This window comes from Cetorhinus maximus, chromosome 16, assembly GCF_964194155.1.
Source record: "Cetorhinus maximus chromosome 16, sCetMax3.hap1.1, whole genome shotgun sequence".
Lineage (NCBI taxonomy): Eukaryota > Metazoa > Chordata > Chondrichthyes > Lamniformes > Cetorhinidae > Cetorhinus > Cetorhinus maximus.
The window spans coordinates 11362671-11383490 of record NC_135894.1 but is presented as its reverse complement, the minus strand read 5'-3'; the positions used below and the strand labels follow the sequence as shown (position 1 = coordinate 11383490).

At 45.2% G+C, this 20820-nt stretch overlaps 1 protein-coding gene across 1 annotated transcript in view; it reads right to left on the bottom strand.

The window, feature by feature from the left end:
• The window catches only part of grpr (gastrin-releasing peptide receptor), a 62657-nt gene extending 42042 nt beyond the window's left edge, over window positions 1-20615 (bottom strand). Inside the window, exon 1 of the mRNA XM_078560491.1 lies at window positions 19955-20615. Coding sequence (XP_078416617.1) covers window positions 19955-20358 — 404 coding nt within the window. The 5' untranslated portion in view covers window positions 20359-20615. The remainder of the gene's footprint in view (window positions 1-19954) is intronic.
• Between the last annotated feature and the right edge of the window lie 205 nt (window positions 20616-20820).

The window sequence follows — 20820 nt, the reverse complement described above, 5'->3', positions numbered from 1 at the left end:
GCACTGTAAATGGGGAATCTTATGTGGAAAGGCTAGAGAAGTTAGGACTGTTTTCTTCAGAGAAGAGAAGATCAAAGGGCGATTTAACAGAGTTGTTAAAATCCTAAGAGTTTTCTCAGAGTAAATAGGGAGAAACTATTTCCATTGGCAGAAGGTTAGGTCATTGGCAGAAGGTTAGGTATCCAGAGGACACAAATTTAAAATAATTGGCAAAAAAAAACAGAGCAGAGATAAGGAGGTTTTTTAATGCAGCGAGTTATAATGACCTGGAATGAACTGCCTTGAAGGATGGTGGAAGCAGGTACAATAATAACTCTCAAAAGGCAGTTGGATAAGCACTTGAAAAGGGAAACAATGTAGGGCTTTGCAGAAAGAATAGGTGAGTGGGACTAATTAGATAGCCCTTTCAAAGAGCTGTCAAAGGCATAATGGAACAAATCATCTCCTGTGCTGTATGATCCTACAATTTCATGATTCCACGTCTGGGAAATGTTATAAGGCACTGTTAGTGCTTATCCTGGGAACTGCAATTGTTGGCTACACAAGCTTACACAAGAGAGGAATTTTGAGACAAACAGTGGATCAAATACTAGGTTCATGCAAACTTCATAAATTCCTCCATGTTAACATAAGCATGGGATAAATTTAACGAGTGAAGTGATTTCTCTCCTATAATGCCTTTGAAAAATAATCTGTTGTGGCAGCCTTTGCTAAATTGATGATAAAGCTACAATTAATCAACTCTTTGCAAGGAAAAATGCTCATATTGATTTGTCTTAAAATGGAAAGGTACAATAAAGATGAATTCAGTTGATGTACCTAATCTGTTCAAATGAATGTTACAGATGACTAATGATTGCATCTAAAGATTAGTGTGGGCATTGTACTTAGTCCGTTACCTGCCTTCTATACCAGGTCAATCAGCAGCATAAAACAATAGAAAATCAAAATGGAAAATCGCTTACATCTTACACCTTAATGAATAAATGAACAATACAAAAGGATTAGCAATTTCACTAATGTATTGACATTTTAAAGAATGTTAAAAACTTACAATGTTTTTCTCATTGAAGCATTATTCACATAAAACATTATTCTGTGCTCCTTGACTTACCATCAGGGTTATGATACAGTGTAATCCAAAAAATGTACAATCACTTTATGACTTTTATATCACACATTTATATTTGAGGAACTGAGACTAAAGGCAATAAGCAACAAAATGATACAGGTCATCAGAAGTGACCTTCACAGTTGTACACTTAAATGGATTCCATTGAAATATTGGGTTTTTTGTGGAGCTCTATTGGTAAGATTGATGTACAGTGACTTGAAGAAGGCTGTATTAAATAACTTAGAATTATAAAAAACATTACAACAGCAAAGCAGACTGTTAGGGCCCAACCAGTTTGTGTTTGTGCTTATTCAACCTTGTTCCCATATCCCATTATATCTCTTTCATTTCAACATCTATGTCAACACAACCTTGACTTCAATAATTATGGTAGTGTATTCCACAGCCTCACAAACCTCTCTGTAAAAATAAGGGGTGGAATAGTCCCAGATTTGCACTAAGTGTGGTAGCGGACGAGTTAAATGGCGCTTTACCTACCGGCCGCAACGGCAGCTTCTCACACCGTATCTTCCCAAACCCGCCACATTAATTATGCATTCCCGGGAAACACACCACTTTGATGGAGGCCGCAGTCTCATTTGCCCGCCATGCCATCACCATGCCGCTTTGTCACGCTGGGTGCCACATTTATAGTGCAGCCGGGCGCACAACTCTCAGTGCTTCCAGACAGGACTGCTGCACGGAAGACAGGATGGTCCCGAAAGGCAAGAAGACTGCAGCCCCTTGGTTTAGTGACTTGTCCCTCAAGCGCCTTTTGGCTGCCGTGGAGGTCCGCCATGATGTCCTCTACCCCGCTCTGTCCGCCAGATGGGCAGACGCATCACCAATCTAGCATGGGAGGCGGTGGCAACAGTGGTCAGCAATAATGCCCTGTAAAAGAGGACAGCCACCCAGTGCCACTACAGGATGAATGGTCTCATCTGTTCCTCCAGGGTAACTCACTCTTCGCATCACTCTCAACTCACACACTCACAAACCCGTCACACACCCACAGGTATCTCACACCTCAAGGGACAACACCACTAACTCCCACACACACCCTCACTCAGCGTACAAACATTCCATGCTGTGCCATATATTTTGCTCATATCAGCAGGGAGAGGTCCCAGACCGAAGGTGGAGTGGTCCATATTAGGCCCCTCACTGATTTTGAGGAGCGTGCTATCCTGCTGACTGGTGAGGACATGGAGCGTGCCTGCAGTGACAGTGAGGTTGGCGGCGAACACCCTCGTGAACCACACCATCCCTCTCTCACCACAACTGTGAGGGCTCTCTCTTCTGTTTTCGACTTTGCTGCCATGCATTAATTATCTCTGCTTTGGTTCTCAGGGAGCTCTGCCAAGCGACCGACACCCTCAGCCAGCCAGTCCCTCAGCTCCAGCCAGGTTCTCACCTCCAGCCAAAAAGACGACTCCTTCATTGAAGAGCTGAAAATAAGCAGCCTGGAAGACCAATCACAGCACTTACCCACACCCAGACACGCACCTCGGTGGGACCTAGATCTAGAGCAGGCTCGGGTTCACAATCTGGTGTCCGCAGCAGGAGGAGGCAGGTTCAGCCGAGCTCCCTGGCACTCAGAGGACTGCTGGGGAAGAGGCATCTGTGAAGCCTAGAGAGAGTGCAGAGGAGATTTACCAGGATGTTGCCTGGGCTGGAGAGTTTTAGTTATGAGGAGAGATTGGATAGACTGGGGTTATTTTCCCTGGAGCAGAGGAGATTGAGGGGGGACATGATTGAGGTGTATAAAATTATGAGGGGCATGGATAGGATAGACAGGAAGGAACTTTTCCCCTTGGTGGAGGGATCAATAACCAGGGAGCATAGATTTAAGGTAAGGGGCAGGAGGTTTGGGGGGATGTGAGGAAGAATTTTTTCACCCAGAGGGTGGTGGGAATCTGGAACTCACTGCCTGAAAGGGTGGGAGGGGCAGAAACCCTCATAACATTTAAGAAGTATATGGATGTGCACTTGCAATGCCATGATATAGAAGGCTATGGGGCTAGTACTGGAAGATGGGATTAGAATAGTTAGGTACTTGTTTGACCGGCGCAGACTCAATGACCGAGAGGCCTTTTTCTGGGCTGTAGACCTCTATGACTCTATGACAGGTCTGACTCAGATGACGAACCTCTGGATTTGGCTTTCCAACTCATCCTGGAGAGCCAGCAGAAGGCGTGGGAACATCATGCAGAGCTGTTGGAAACCCTCAACAGAGTGGCTCACGAGTTGGAGGAGTGCGTCTGCCTGTTCTCTAATAAAGTGGTACCCACATGTGCATACATGGAGGTCTCCATGGGAAGGATGGCAGATGCCATGGAGAGCCTGGTCCAGCAGAATGCGGAGATGCGTGCAGGCCTGAACTCCATCGCAGGAGCTATGGGTGAGTTCCTACAGTGGCAACATGACATCCCTCCATAAGAACATTAGAAATAGGAACAGGAGTAGACCATTCAGCCCCTCGAGCCCATTGTGCCATTCAATAAGATCATGGCTGATCTTCGTGTTTTGATTTCCTCATTCCCATCTAACCCCGATAACCTCTGATTCCCTTGCCTAACAAGAATCTATCTACCTCTGCCTTAAAAATATTCAATGACCCCACCTCCACCACCTTCGGAGGCAGAGAGTTCCAAAGTCGCACAGCCCTCTGAGAGAAAATATTTCTCCTCATCTCTGTGCTAAAAGAGCGAACCCTAATTTTAAAACAATGCCCCCCTAGTTCTGGACTCACCCACAAGAGGAAACATCCTTTCCACATCCACCTTGTCAAGGCCATTGAGGATCTGGTATACTTCAATCAAATCGCCCTTCACTCTTCTAAACTCCAGTGGAAACAAGCCCAATCTGTCCAATCTATCCTCATAAGACAACCCACTCATTCCAGGTATCAATCTAGTAAACCTCCTTTGAACCACCTCCAATGCATTTACATCCTTCCTTAAATAAGGAGATCAAAACTGCACACAGTATTCGAGGTGCGGTCTCACCAATACCCTGTATAACTGAAGCATAACATCCTTATTTTTATGTTCAATCCCTATTGTAATAAAGGATAGCATTCCGTTAGCTGCCTTAATTACTTGCTGTACCTGCATATTAACTTTTTCTGACTCATGTGCTGGAACACCCTCTGCGTCTTAGAATTGTCAGCCGTCCTCCAGGTGCTCCTTCCCCTCAAGGAGTCAGGCTGGGTCCTCCAGGCACCCAAAGGGAGGAGGAGCGGCAGCTGGACACCCCTGGGTCATCGGCTCAGGAATCTCAGAGGCTGTCCTCTCCCTCCGAGTCCCTTTTGCCTGTGAGCTCTTCAATCTTGTCCCCCATCACCGCAGAGATAGCAGCTGGCCAATGAGTGATTCTGGAGGGAGAAGTGTGTGTGTGGGGCAGGGCTGTTCGGAGTCTCGTGTAAGCCTCTCCCACGCGCCGATCCTTCCCATTTCACACTCACCTCAATGTCCTGAGCATTTTTAATGCTACCTGTTGGGGTTCACTTTCAGTTCTCCATCTGAGCTGACCTGCATCTCCGTCCACCCAGTGATCACACTCCCATACAGCACCTGATCTCGCCCACCTCGAAACTTGTTCCGCTTTCGATTTAAACAACATGGTGGCGATATAGTAGTTCATTCGCTCTCCCATCCTTTCCCCTCCCCCAGTCACCCATTTCCTTTCCCCCATCACCGTAGACACCCCCTGGCATCACCTTCCACCACCCCCACAGGAACTACCAGCCAAAACCCTTTTATTTTGGGGAAGTCCAGATGAATGTGCACATTCCCTTCCTTCCCAAAAATGCCACCCCCACCCACATTCACCTCCCCAACCTCCTCCTTCCCGCCCCAAGGGTCCGTGCCTACCTCCAAGTCCCCACCAGCTACCCTCAACGTCCCTTCTACCGATACCGCCGAACCCTCATACACCCTCCCCCCCACCCTACTGCCTCACTCTGCCCTTGTCATTCTCACCAACCCGTCATTCCACACCCAACCTCAGTTCACTCCCCAGGAGGCAGTCAAGGACTCATCAGAGCCCTTCCTTGCATGTTCACCTGGACATTACCCTCTCCGGATCCCTTCCCCCCTGGAACTCCTTCCCCTCAGAGTCCCTTCCCCTCTGGAACTCCTTCCCCCCCAACCCCCGGATTACACAGCCCCCCCTACCCCCCCCAACCCCGCTTAGTCCTTGCCCCTTCCTGGCTCCTTCAGACACGCTCACTTCTTTCATCACTCTTTGTCCTTCCTCCCCTCCTGACTTCTTCCACCAGCCTTACTCCTTCCCTCTTCCTGACTCTTTCTTCCACCCTTACTCCTTTCTCCCACCCAGTACACCACGCCCCCTGCACTGCTTCCTCCCCCTGGTCCCCCCTCCCCACTCCGCATTCCTTCCTCCCCGGGGGCTCCCTCCCCTCCCCACACTCCTTCTCTGAACTCCTTCCCTTACACCTACCCCCGCAGTTGCCGTCTTCCCCCCCATTACCCACCCCTCCCTCCCCCCCAACACCTTCATACCCCCCTCCAACCCTCACCGCTGACACATTTGTTCCCTTCTCCCAACGTTACCCCCTCCAACACATTCGTTCCCCCCTCCCAACCTCACCCCATCCCGACACCTCTTCCTCTCTCCTAGACCTTCCTCTCCCAACCCCCCCCAGCTATATCTGCCTCTCCGAAAAACAGCTGGACCTTCCTGTCCACCCCCTCGACCATCATCCGTTGTGAGCAGACCCTCAACGGTGACTTTCCAACTTCCGTGAGCTGCTTCTCAGCAGAGCCATGTCCATGAGAATCCACCCATCATGCCATGGACGTTCCTACAGTGTGCCCTTGCTGTCGGGCTCCAACATCTTCTGCTCCTCGGGTGTCCACGATGTGAGCAAGGCCCTGGCGGCAAGTCCCGACTTCTACACGTCACTTTTCAAGACGTGTTCTGCACCGGCGTGTTTTCCCATCGATGTGGACAGACAATCCAGTGGGAGGGGGTGCGGGGGTTGATTCCGGCGGCCTGGCCTTATAATGATATGCAAATGTATTACAATGAGGTCCCCGATGTCCGATGGCAGGAGACGCGGCCCACCATCGACAGGCTGAACGGGCAGCTGCAAACTGTCGTGAAACCGATTTCTGGCCTTTTCGTCATATCGACCATTCACGCCACCGAACACGCCTGACGCCAGCGGGCACAAAAAATTCCGCCCAATGTTTCTCTTGCTCTCTGTCTTAAATCTTTCACTTTTAATTTTTTTATCTATGTTCACTTACTCTAGACCCCACAATCACCAGAGACTGTCTACTCCGTCCCATCCCTTCATAATTTTAAACAGCTCGAACAAAGCACCCATTAATCTCCTCTGTTCTAAACAAAACAGCCCCAGTTTGTCAATTTGTATTTCATAGAACTATAAAATAGCACAGCACAGAGGAAGACCATTTAGTCCAGCGAGTCTGTACGCCTCTTTTGAAGAGTAATCCATCTCTCCCACTCTTCCTCTGTAGCCTTATAATTTTCCTCCTTCAAGTATTCATCCAATTGCCTTTTGGAGGTTAGTACTCAATCTATATCCATCACACTGTGCAAGCACTGCATTCAAAATCCTAAATACTCAGTGTAAAAACGTTTTGCCTCCTCTTTTGATTTAGCAATCACCTTAAATCTGTGTCCACTGGTTATCAACCCTTCAACCATTGGAAACTGCTTCTCTTTATCTACTGTATCTTAACCCCTATGTCAAATCTCCTCGTAGCCTCTCTGCTCTGAGGATTCATACCAGGCAACATTCTAATGAATCTGTAACTGCTCTACTGGTACAATATTCTTTCTTTAGTTTGGAACTAAAAAAATGCACAGTGCTCCAAATACAAACTCATTATAGGATTATATAGATCCACCATTACATTGTGGCTTTAATGTTCTAAACCTCTGCCTTTAAACAGTGATTTCCATTAGCTTTTTTTAAACCTTAACCACTTCAGATGCTGCCTTTAATATCTTGTGAACATGAACCCCCAAGTCCCTCTGCACCTTCATGTCACCAAGTTTTCCCTGTTCAGAGTATAATTATTTTTCTGATGTGCCACCTCACATTTACTGACATTGAATTCCATTTGCCAGTTTCTGGCCCATCCATCATTTTAGCAACATTACCTTTGGTCCTTGGAATTACTTAGTGCATCTACTTTTAATGCAATAAACTGAAGCAGTCTGAGAACAGAACTCTGTAGGACACAGCTGCTCACTTCTTCTTCAGAAATCCTCTAACTCCTATTCTCCGTTTTATCATTTCCAAATAGCCTTTTATCCAGTTTGTTAGCTTTTCCTAATTACATACCCTTCATCTTCTCAAATGGTGCCCTGTGTGGTATCTTGTCATAGGTTTTCTGAAATTCAAAATATACTACTTTATTTTCCTATCCACCATATCAATCATCTCCTCATTGAACTTTATGTGGTTAAGCATAATCTTCTAAGCTGTATTCACCTTGGAGAACATTGAATAACTTTGAGAGTAAGCAAAAGGATATGTATTTATATAACACATTTCATGGCTTTGGGGCATTCCAAAACTCTTTACAGTCAGTGAAGTACTTCTGATGTGTTGCAACTTTTATAAGGAAACACAGTAGCCAATTTGATCAGAGCAAGAACACTTTGTTTAGTATAATTCATGAGAACAAGTTAAAAATACCATCCGTTCTTCTGAAGAACATCGTAAGGTAAAAGTTTGATTTTGCTCACATTCTATCATGGTATATTCCTGTATGATTATAATCATCAGAAAACTTTTGGGTCTTGGGATCATACTGTGCAATTTTAGCACACGTGTATAAAACTGGAGAGGAAGACAGAGTTAATGTTTCGAGTCCGTATGACTCTTCATCAGAACTCTTCATCAGTTCTGATGAAGAGTCATACGGACTCGAAACGTTAACCCTGTCTTCCTCTCCACAGATGCTGTCAGACCTGCTGAGCTTTTCCAGCTATTTTTGTTTTTGTTTTTATTTCAGATTTCCGGCATCTGCAGTATTTTGCTTCTCCCATTAACTGACAATGGTCAATTAATATATTTCCACTAAAGTAAACAACAGGAAGTGCAAACATTATTCAGATGATACTTCTCAGATGCCATGGTTGTTTAGATAGATTAGATTTTAAACCTAATATTAGAATTTGCCTACCATAGTATGCTGTACAGTGATTTAATTGCACAAAAACATGTTTGTATATATTCAGAAATGAAAACAAATGGATGTTTTATATAGTATTGTGGGAATTCAGTCAGCTGACAGTTGCAATCACCTTTGCACAAACTTCAAAGTGAGTGTAACACTGTGTTCCCTGGGTTTTTGAATTATCACAGAATCACACAGTGCGGAAGAGGCCCTTCGGCCCATCAAGTCTGCGCCGACACATGAGAAACACTTGACCTACCTACCTAATCCCATTTACCAGCACTTGGCCCATAGCCTTGAATGCTATGACATGCCAAGTGCTCATCCAGGTACTTTTTAAAGGATGTGAGGCAACCCGCCTCCACCATCCTCCCAGGCAGTGCATTCCAGACCGTCATCACCCTCTGGGTAAAAAAATTTTCCTCACATCCCCCCTAAACCTCCTGCCCCTCACCTTGAAATTATGTTCCCCTCATGACTGACCCTTCAATTAAGGGGATCAGCTGCTCCCTATCCACCCTGTCCATGTCCCTCATAATCTTGTACACCTCGATCAGGTCGCCTCTCAGTCTTCTCTGCTCCAATGAAAACAACCCAAGTCTATCCAACCTCTCTTCATAGCTTAAATGTTTCATCCCAGGCAACATCCTGGTGAATCTCCTCTGCACCCCCTCCAGCACAATCACATCCTTCCTATAATGTGGCGACCAGAACTGCACACAGTACTCCAGCTGTGGCCTCACCAAGATTCTATACAGCTCCAACATGGCCTCCCATTTTTATAATCTATGCCTCGATTGATAAAGGCAAGTGTCCCATATGCCTTTTTCACCACCCCACTAACATGCCCCTCCGCCTTCAGAGATCTATGGACACACACACCAAGGTCCCATTGTTCCTCAGAACTTCCCAGTGTCATGCTGTTCATTGAATACTTCCTTGTCAAATTACTCCTTCCAATTTGTATCACCTCACACTTTTCAGGGTTAAATTCCACCCGCCACTTATCTGCCCATTTGACCATCCCGCCTATATCTTCCTGTAGCACAAGACACTCAACCTCACTGTTAACCACCCGGCCAATCTTTATGTCATCCGCAAACTTACTAATCCTACCCCCCACAGAGTCATCTATGTCGTTTATATAAATGACGAATAATAGGGGACCCAGCACCGATCCCTTTGGTACGCCACTGGACACTGGCTTCCAGTCACTATAGCATCCTTCTGTCATCACCCTCTGTCTCCTACAACTAAGCCAATTTTGAATCCACCTTATCAAATTACCTTGTATCCCATGTGCATTTGTCTTCTTTATAAGTCTCCCATGTGGGACCTTGTCAAAGGCTTTGCTGAAATCCATATGAACTACATCAAATACACTACCCTCATCTACACACCTGGTCACCTCCTAAAAAAATTCAATCAAATTTGTTAGGCATGACCTCCCTCTGACAAAGCCATGCTGACTATCCCTGATCAAACCTTGCCTCTCCAAGTGGAGATAGATTCTCTCCTTCAGAATTTTATCCACTAGTTTCCCTACCACTGACGTGAGACTCACTGGTCTGTAGTTCCCTGGCTTATCTCTACAACCCTTCTTAAATAGTGGAACCACATTAGCTGTTCTCCAGTCCTCTGGCACCTCCCCCGTGGCCAGAGAGGAATTAAAGGTTTGGGTCAGAACCCCTGCGATCTCCTCCCTTGCCTCCCTCAGCAGCCTGGGACACAAATCATCCAGACCTGGAGATTTGTCCACTTTTAAGCCTGCCAACACCTCCAATACCTTGTCACTTCCTATATCAATTTGCCCAAGAACCTCGCAGTCTCTCTCCCCGAGTTCAAAACCTTCATCCTCATTCTCTTGGGTGAAGACGGATGTGAAGTATTCGTTCAACACTCTACCGATGTCCTCTGGCTCCACCCATAGATTGCCCCCTTAGTCCCTAATGGGCCCTACTCTTTCCCCAGTTATCCTCTTCCCATTGATATACTTATAGAATATCTTGGGATTTTCCCTACTTTTACCAGCCAGAGCTTTCTCATATCTCCTCTTTGCTCTCCTAATTGCTTTCTTAAGCTCCACCCTGCATTTTCTGTACTCCACTAATGCCTCCGCTGATTTGCTTCCCTTGTACCTGCTAAAAGCCTCTTTTACTTCTCATCGTAACCTGAATATCTCTGGTCATCCATGGTTCTCTGGGCTTGTTACTCCTTCCTATCACCCTAGAGGGAACATGTTGAGTCTGTACCCTCCCCATTTCCTTTTTGAACACCCCCCACTGTTCCTCTGTAGATTTCCCCGCAAGTAGCTGTTCCCAGTCTACCTTGGCCAGATCCTGCCTTATTTTACTAAAATCCACTCTCCCTCAATCCAAAACATTTTTTTGCAACTTGTCTATTTCTTTGTCTATAATAAACTTAAACTGTACCATGTTGTGGTCGCTATCACTAAAATGCTCTCCCACCACCACCTCAGCCACCTGTCCGGCTTCATTCCCCAGAATTAAGTCCAGCACTGCGCCGTCCCTTGTTGGACCCTCTACATATTGACCTAAAAAGTTCTCCTGTACACATTTCAAGAAATCCACTGCATCCAAGCCCTTAACACTATGTCTATCCCAATTAATGTTGGGAAAGTTGAAATCACCTAATATAATTACCCTATTGTTATTGTTTTTACACACCTCCACAAGTTGTGCACATATTTCTCCTCAATTTCCCGCTAACTATCTGGGGGTTTATAATAAACACCTAACAATGTGGCTGCCCCTTTTTTATTCCTAAGCTCTACCCACAAAGCTTCATTCGATGCCCCCTCCAAGATATCATCTCTCCTTACTACAGTAACTGACTCCTTAAATAATAATGCAATGCCTCCTCCTCTTTTACCCCCTCCCCTGTCTCGCCTGAAGATTCTATATCCAGGAATGTTGAGCTGCCAATCCTGCCCCTCCCTCAACCACATCTCTTTGATGGCTACTATATCACATGTCAATCCTCACCCTTAACTCATCCATTTTACCTGTAATACTCCTGGCATTAAAGTAAAGGTCATCCAGCCTTGCCTTACTCCCTTGAAACTTAATGCAGCTGTACTCCCTCTGATTGATTGTTTTACTGTATTATGACAAGTCCCTATTCTGCTAACATTCTGTGTCCCCCTCCCACTACCGAATTAGTTTAAGCTCCTCCCAACAGCACTAGCAAACCCGCCCACAAGGATGTTAGTCCCACTCTGGTTCAGATGTAGACCGTCCCGTTTGTATTGGTCCCACCTTCCCCAGAAACGGTCCCAGTGGTCCAGGAATCTAAAACCCTCCCACCTGCACCAACTCTTAAGCCACATATTCATCTGCACCATTCTCCAATTTCTGTGCTCGCTAGCACGTGGCACTGGGAGTAATCCAGAGATTACAACCTGAGAGGTCCTGCCTTTTAGTCTACTGCCTAACTCCCTGAATTCTTGATGCAAGACCCCATCCCTCTTTCTACCTATGTCATTGGTACCAGTATGTACCATGACCTCTGCCTTATCACCCTCCCCTTTCAGGATGCCCTGCAGGGAGGCAACACACCATCCTGGAGTCACGTTGAGGGCCACATCAGCACCTATCTGTTCCCCTGACTATAGAATCCCCTATTATTATTGTTCTTCCTCTCTTCCTCCCCTCCTGTACAGGCAGGCTGCTGATGGTGCCAGAAGCTTGGCTCTGTCTGCACTCCCTGGAGGAACCAGCCTCCAAAATGGAATACCGATTTGCGAGCGGGACTCCAGGGGACTCCTGAACTACCTGCCTGTTTCCCTTGGACTGCCTGGTGGTCACCTGTTCTCTTCCTTCCTCAAGTCCCTTCAGCTGCGGTGTGACCACCTCTCTAAACGTGCTATCCACAATGCTCTCAGACTTGCGGATGCTCCACAGTGTCCCCAGCCACCGTTCCAGCTCTGAAACCTGAGCTTCCAGGAGCTGCAGCTGGACACACTTCCTGCACATGTGCTGATCCCGGGCACTGGAAATGTTCCCGGATTCCCACATGGAGCATGAGGAGCACACCACAGCTTTGAGCTCTCCTGCCATGATTTATCCCTTCAAATTAAACCTTTTAAATCAATTACCCTAGGGCCCTTCTTTCGTGATCCTCGTTACTACAGAAAACACAAACTATAACCCACAATAAGGCCTTAAACTATAAGCGATAAAAGTAGTAAATACTTACCCGACCTTACTCACTACTTCCCAGTCATTCCTTTCCCTTGTAGCCTCTACTGCTGCAGCAGGGCAAGACCCCTCTCTGAAGATTTAAGAAGTTGGATAGCAAATAAAAAATGCAATGAGCATCTCTTCCCTATGCACCGAATTCCCACTGTCCCACTATCTATTGGTAATTTTATATTTTAACAGTAGCAAGGAGCACAATCTGTACATGGACTCAGTAACCACTGTGAGGGAGTTACAGCATTAAATTCAGTCAAGGGCTTACATTTCATCAAAACACATAAAGGAAAAATTCAAACAGTTTATTAATGTTATCTGAATTAACTGAATAAATTATCTTCAGCTCACATCTCTTTCTCAGGTAATATATGCAGTTCCCCTGCAATTATGCAATTGTGCCGAAAGCAAACTGTGCCAGGATTATGACACTGAGGCAATGAGATGTAGATTCTGAAATATGTACAGCTGATTTTTATCTGATTTATAGTCCACACTTATCTTTGATCGAGGAGTAGTCAAGATCAAAGCTCTCTTTGATGAGGAATGTATTTAAAATGATACGGGTAGACTACAAGGTGTCAGCTTATCCCACTGGCATTTTATTTTTTTTTATTTCTGGGATGTGGGGGGTCATTAATAATGCCTGCATTGATTGTCCATCCCTCATTGACCTTGAGAGGGCCGTGGTGGGTCTCCTTCTTGAACTGCTGCAATCCATGTGCTGAAGATATTCCCAAAATGCAGTTAGATAGGGAGTTCAAGATTTTGACCCAGCAATGACAAAGGGGCAATGATATATTTCCAAATCAGGGTGCTGTGCGCCTTGTATGGTAACTTGGAGGTGATGGCATTGCCATGCACCTGCTGCCCTTGTCCTTCTAGGTGGTAGAGGCCACAGGTTTGGAAGGTGCTGCCTAGAAAGCCTCGGCAAGTTGCTGCAGTGCATCTTGTGGATAGTGCACAGTGCTGACATAGTGCGCTGGTGGTGGAGGGAGTGAACTTTTAAGCTGGTGGAAGGCGTGCCAATCAAGTGGATTGCTTTTTCCTGGGTGATATTGAGATTCTTGACTGTTGTTGCAGTTGCACCCATCCAGGCAAGTCGAAGGAATTACATCATACTCCCGACTTATGAATTGCACATGGTGGAAAGGCGTTGCGAAATTAGGAGGTGAGTTAATTGGCGTAGAACAGCCATAGAGCACCTTACACCTGCTGTGTTTTAGTGCTTATGAAGTTATATGGCTGTTCCAATTGAGTTTATAGTCAATAAGATCTTCAAAAGTTAAGGGGTGGTGGTCAGGCTCTCTCTTGTTGGGGGTAGCATTGTCTATATAAAACTTGTGTGCCACACCAGTTACTTGCCACTTATCAGTCCAAAACCTGGGCCTAGCCCAAGTCTTGCTGTATTTGGATATACACTGGTACATTATCTGAGGACTTGTGATTAGAACTGAACATTGTACAAGCCTCAGCAAACATCCCCACTTCTGACCTTATGATGGAGGTAAGGTGATTGATGAAACAGCTGCAGATGGTTGGTTCTAGGACACTCCCCTGAGGAACTCCTGCAGCGCTGTCCTGGGGCTAAGAAAATTGGCCTCCAACAACTACAACTATTTTCCTTTGAGTTAGCTATCACTCCAGCCACTGCAGAGTTTCCCTCCTAATTGCCATTGACTTCAATTTTATTAAAGCTCCTTGCTACTACACTCAGTGAAATTCTAGCTTGATGTCAAGGGTTGTCACTCTCACCTCCGCTCTGGAATTCAGTCCCTGTATTGAGGTTTAGACCAAGGTTGGTGCTTATATCCTGGCAAAAGTCATTGACAGCCATTGCCCAAGTGTTTGTTGATCTACACTGGCTCCCTGGTCTCCCAAAGCCTCCAATTTAAAATTCCTATTCCTGCATTCAAATCATCTCACAATTTTGTCCTTCCCTACCATTGTATCCTTGTTCAGCCCTACTTGTTTCAAAAACTGTATTCCTCCAACCCTGGCCTCTTGCATGGCCACCCTCCAATTCCTTTGCCCCATTACTGATGACTATGCTTTCAGCTAACTAGGTCCTAACCTCTGGAATTTTCTCCCTAAACATCTCCACTTTCCTGTCCTCCAGGAAACGCACTAAAATCTTCCTTTTTGACCAAGTCTTTAGCCAACAATCCTAACATCTCCTTTTTTGACTTGGTCTTAATGTTTTGCTTGATTACACTCCTGTGATGTATCTTTGGAAGCTTTTTCTATATTAACGGCATTATATAAATACAAGTTGCTGTTTATTGTCGTAGTTGCGACAATGCACAATCAGCAGCATTATCTGCATGCCAGTTGCAAATCTAACTTCACAGATAGCAGCCTGAAACTGGTAGCTGCAGTGTTGTTGAAGTTTTAATGGATAGGTCACAAGACCTAGGGCTACCGGCACTGTCAACTACAGGGGCAGGTCACAGCTGGACTTTTAAGATTGGATACCTAATAGATATTTCCATACAAATGATGGCATCTGCCTGATCTAACTTGAGGGATCTGGCAAGGGGAATTCTTCAGGAGCTGTTCTGCTGGGTCTTGGCTACATCTGGGACTCCCTGCTGGAAATGACAGGGTGCTTCCAATAGTTGTGCCCTTGTATAGGTGAGTGCATTGCAGCAGAATAGAAGCACTAGAGGTATGATGGAATAGAATAATTCTTCATGATTAGGGATGCATGTGTGTCTCAAACATCCAAAGTTACTGTGCAATTTGGAGATTAGGAAATTAAAAGTTAAATGATTAGAAAGCCCAAACAACCAAAACCTACTATGTAGCTTGAAGTGTAGTTAGAGTTATAATGCATGAAATTTGGCAGCCAATTTGCTACAGCAATGCCCCACAAACAGCGATATGATAAATGATCAGATAATCTGTTTTAGATGTTGGTTGAAGGTTAAATATTAGCCAGGACATGGAGTGGAAAAACTCTCCTGTTCCTCTTTGAAATAGTGCCATAGGATCTTTGACATCCACCTTGACTGGGCCTCGGTTTAGCATCCCAGCAAAAAGATATTGCACGGCAGCCCGATTTCAAGAGCTGCCACTACTAATCTCTGTCCCTACAATCTATGTGTTCTTCCCAGCACAAACGACCTAGAACCCAGAAAATCAGCTGGGGTCAGGGGTGCATCCTTATCATGGACTAAACTCCCATTCTGCTGAACATACGTACGCCTGCATTTGGACAAAAGAGAAAATCCTAATGTGTTAATCTTATCAGGAAATTAATGGTATTTAAATCAATAGAAGTTGCCTAAAAATATACAGCTTGCTCTTACAAGCACTCCACACTTTAAGAAACGTACTTATGATGTGTAGTAAGAATTAATTTGATCTCTATATGTTTTTTAAGAATCTTCAATACTTGTTTGGAATTGCTTTACTCTGATTATTATGCATGAGTTGTCTGTGCAGGCTTTCCAATGTGCCGGCCAGTTTATTAATCTTTAGAATCAACTGTAAAGCTCCTGCCCAAATTGCATCAATATATTTGCAATAAGCATAATAAACAAAATGGATTGACACAATGGAAGACAGTCCAGGATCGAAATAAACTTGAATGGAGCAATGTATTTAAATAGATTTGAAAGGGATGTTGCTTGAAGGCGAGTGCATATGCTCGCCAAAATTTGCATCATCTAAAGTCTCCACAGTGCTTCCCTTGAGGAGCAGGATTCAGATAAGACAGGAAACCCTGTGTTGTATCATCCAAACCATTAGGAATTATGCTAATCTGAGACTGATATCTGTGAAGTGTGTGGATCAGTCAACAGACCCAGGTTATAGGGTTGACTGTGCTTCACACCGAGCTTCCTGAGGAACTCATTTTTAATATTACTAAAAATTGGATAAAAACACTGAAAGTTAACTTGCAATATGACCTCTGGGGTGGTGTTGTACTACGTTCAGTGCATACCCCAAGCAGTGCAAGAGGGTAGGTTCACATCTGTTGCTTATGTATGCTCAGCAGTTGTGCCAACTTCCTAACCACGCAACCACACAGTCGTGTGTGCAATGTTGGTGTCTGTGTATGCTTTTTAAATTAAATTTTGCATCCTTGATCAATAAATATGTACAAAGTAATCATCCTCTTGCTGCATGATCGTGGCTTTTGATACAGTTTGCATGTCACCATTAATGAAGTGAAAACATAAACTCAGACAAAAGCAGAAGAAAAGCAGTGGAAATCTGAATTAAAAACTGAAAACGCTGGAAGCACTCAGCAGGTCAGCTTTTCTGTCTCCACAAATGCTGCCTGGCCTGCTGAGTGGTTCCAGCATTTTCTGTTTCTAGTTCATGAACTCAAACCCTGGGTATGGTCTCAAGAGTGCAAGATTCAGCTACCAGAATTACATTGCAGCTCATTGCATCTCAGGCTGAATTTAATGACAAGGAGCTTGTTGCATGCAAGCTTAGACATTTATTCCGAGCTCTTTTCACTGTGAATATTCAAATAGTACAGATGGCAGTGACCCTTTTCAAACACTGTGAGTGTTGAAAAGTAATTTTATAATATTCATGGCAGCTAAACTACCCAGTGTGCACCTAAATTGAGGTAGAACCACCTGCCAGAGCAAACCTCATGACTATACATGCAAGGCACCGGAGAATCAGGTCATCAGCTTGAGATAGACCACCACTTTCATGCAGATACATGCAAACACCTGAAACTCTTTCACACTAGCGTATAATTGTGGTCTTTCCCTGCTTAAACCAGGAAGATGTATCTATACCATGAGGAAGATGGTCTTTAAGTGACAACATTTGTTATGTGTAATGACATTATAAGTGCCCGTTTTATACTTTAACCACTGTGTACCAAAGGAGTGTAATGATCATTGTGACGAATCTGATGATTCTGGTACTACAGTCTATATGTTCTTTGAAAAAAAAAAGTGAATTCTCCAGTAGATTGAATTAAGCAAAGTTATATTTTTGCACAATTTCAAATTATATTTTTGGCAAATACTGAGTTCAGAGTAGACTGATAAATTAATCCGTTAAAATCAGTCCATGTTGTTAAATTGCAACCACCCGAGGGAAAAATAGGACATCTGGTTTGACACCCTGTCTGTCCTTTACAAGTTATTCCAACCAAACATGGGTGGTATGAAAATGTCAATGAATGCAGATAAAATGAACAAGCATGATAATTATTATAAATGCAGTCTTGTCAACAACTGAGAAAATAACAGCCAGGGCTTAGATTTTGACCTGGTGTGAGAGAGTAAACTGGATAAGCAGGAATCAGCAGTCTGTTTTACAGCTGTCCCATTGACTTCAATAGAAATAAAAGTCAACTCCCTATTACCCATTTTACACTGTGATGTAAAGTCAAGTTCCACCATTTGTCTTTGAATTTGCTGTTAGGAGGGGAGCAATGTTGACAAGACTGTTGATTGGCTGTCTTGTTGATCTTGCCTTGTCAAGGAACAGGTAGTCAGTCCTTTTCCTTGTCTCAGTACAATCCTTGGTCTAATGGGGCTCCCCTGATAGCTTGAAAATGCCAGGATTCTGGACTCTAATCCCCCTCTCCATACTCACTTCTCGTACCTTACTTTATTTATTCTTTTACAAACAACTGCTTAATTCCCTTTATAATTAAAGTGCTCATGGGCTCTGCACCAATAATAGCTTGTGGCCAGAGAATTCTTTATGCAAATACCCTCTCTGTAAAGTATTTTCTTACCCTACCTAGCCTTCCTTTAATTCCTGTTGTGTTGAAATTTGTTCTGTCTGTTACCATCTCACTGGGCAATGTAAAAAAAAACTCTCATTATCTTACCCTAATCATTCAAATGTATTGACCATCTTTATCAGCTTTCCCCTCATCAATTACAGTGGGAAAAAGACTCACTTCTGAAGTCTCACTGCTTATCTGTAACTCAGCAAGACCTTGATGAATCTTACGACACTGTTTCCATGGTGTTTATATTGCTATATGCTCAAATTATGCACAACGCTGACTAGAGAGGTAACTTTGAATTCATACACGATCTCAGCTAGATTACAACTGGTGTATTTTGTCATCAGCAAATTATTGACCTTCTGTGCAGCCCACAGTGTATTCTGTGTAAGCAGTTGCAAATAAGAGCAGCAACGACACAGACCCTTGGAGAACACCATTACCATTAACTTCACCCTGCCCTAATCCCCCATTCCCAATACTCCACATTCCTAACAGACAGAACTCCCTGGTAATCCATCCACTGCAAATGGCCCAGTGGCAGCACCAAAACAAAATAAAAACACGCGTCAGGGCTGCAGGAGCCTGTTTAATGCGGTCACCAGGCATCTTCACGAATCTCATTCCCCAAGGCATGGACAGTTTTATCCATATTCCAGATCTGCAAAACGTGCAGCATTTCAGTTTGGAATATGGACCCATGCAGTGTGGGTTAAGCTGGTGTGATGCAGACCGTGAGGTCACGAAGACAAGTGTTTTTGCTCATGACCAATGTTCCCACAAGGGTTTATTTTTTGGGGAGGGGGGGAGAAATTGGCAGCCACGGGTCCTGCGAACAAGCAAGTGCTGATGAAAAAGTTGGCGGAGTGCAGGAGCCATCAGCCCAACATAAGGGGTGACCTGCAGAATGCAACACGTGTGATTTATCGACTGCAACATGGGACTTCAATAAACATAATGGCAGCGTGGACGAAGGATGACTTAGGTTGTTGAGCACTTGTCATGGAACTGAAGCAGCTTAAACCAAGACCCAGCCGCTACCGACTGACTGCACCGGCAGGGCAGGGAATCCTTTAGGGGCCAAGATTATTTCGACTTGGTTCAATTCTCAGGGTCGTGTTCGACCCAACTCAATCCGATCCGAAATTTCAGCACAGCAGAATTCCGAAGACTGGCCCGTTCGGAGAGAGTTGGAAGTGATAAGTGGGAGATGAATATGTGATTTGAAGGGGTTGCTCCCCATGGACCTGTTGTCCCGCGGGTGTCCCCAACCTGTCTCTCCACCCCACCCTGGGGAAGGCGGCTGCACTCCGGGACAATCCGATTCCCCCACACCCCCACCTCCCCAGGTACAGCAGACTGCCCTCTGTCACACAAGGGAGCTCAGGGTCTTTTCCAACCTTCCCGAGCAACTTTCTCAGCGCCCACCCTCTTATCTCAATTATACAACAGTTCACCAATAACATTTTATACCAGTAACTGTAGCTGTTGTGAAGTTCGGGAACTGCACTAGTTCATATTTACTGGGCACTGATCTGACCCGGACGCGGAACCCGCCACTTTGCCAGATTTAAGCTGACTGGCACAAAGTACATAACGCTTACCGGGGGGTTGGGGGTGGGGGGGGGTCTATCAGCCTCATTATTTCAGGCTATGAATCTGGCAAAGCGACACTTTACTATTCCAAACTTGGAGGGTGTAGAAATTCAAGTTATCCTCTTACCTGTCTGCACTCAGCGCGGTCAGGGTGAACACTGACACCCCCACCGAGGTTAACTGGATGAAGGAGATCAGCTTGCAGCCCACCCGGCCGAAGAGCCACTCAGTGGACACGTACTTGCTGGCATCCACCGGGGCGCAGGTCAGCAGCAGCAGCAGGTCTCCCAGGGCCAGGCTGGTGATGAAGATGTTGGGCACGTTCCTCATGGACTTCACCGTGCAGAAGATCTTGATGAGGGTCACGTTGCCGACCAGCCCGAACAGAATGATGAGCCCGTAGACGGCGGGGATGGCGTAGATGAAGGGGGAGTCCTGGGCATTGGCTTCGAGACCCTGGCTGCTATCAGTAAGGGACTGGTTCAACTCTAGCAACTCCCAGTCCAAGTGGGAGAAGTTGTCTTCAGTCATTGTGCCATTGTGCTCACCAGCTGGAGAATAGGCAGAACTTTTAATATTTTGGGAAAAAGCCCATGGGTTTTTTTTTTGTTCTCTATTGAGTCGAGTTTCCCGGTGTCAGCAGCAGCTGGACGAAGCTCTTTAGTGTCTTTCTCCCTCCCATTGCCTCCTCTCCGTTTGCAGTGCGGTTGAGAGATTGGTCGTGGCAAGATTTAAAGTGGGAGCCCCCGGGCCAGCAGATGTGCGCAGCTTTACCGCACTGGCGTCACTCCTCGCCGTTTAACTCGGTGTGCGAATGAACTTGATAACGAGAGCAGCAAAACTCATCCTCATACACGGAGCAACCAGCCACCTACTGGAGAAATAAATCACCGGCTTGTGAAGGAGCTAGCAATCCCCCTCCCCCTCATACACACACACAAACTTATATACACACACACATACACACAAACACACACACATATACACACACAC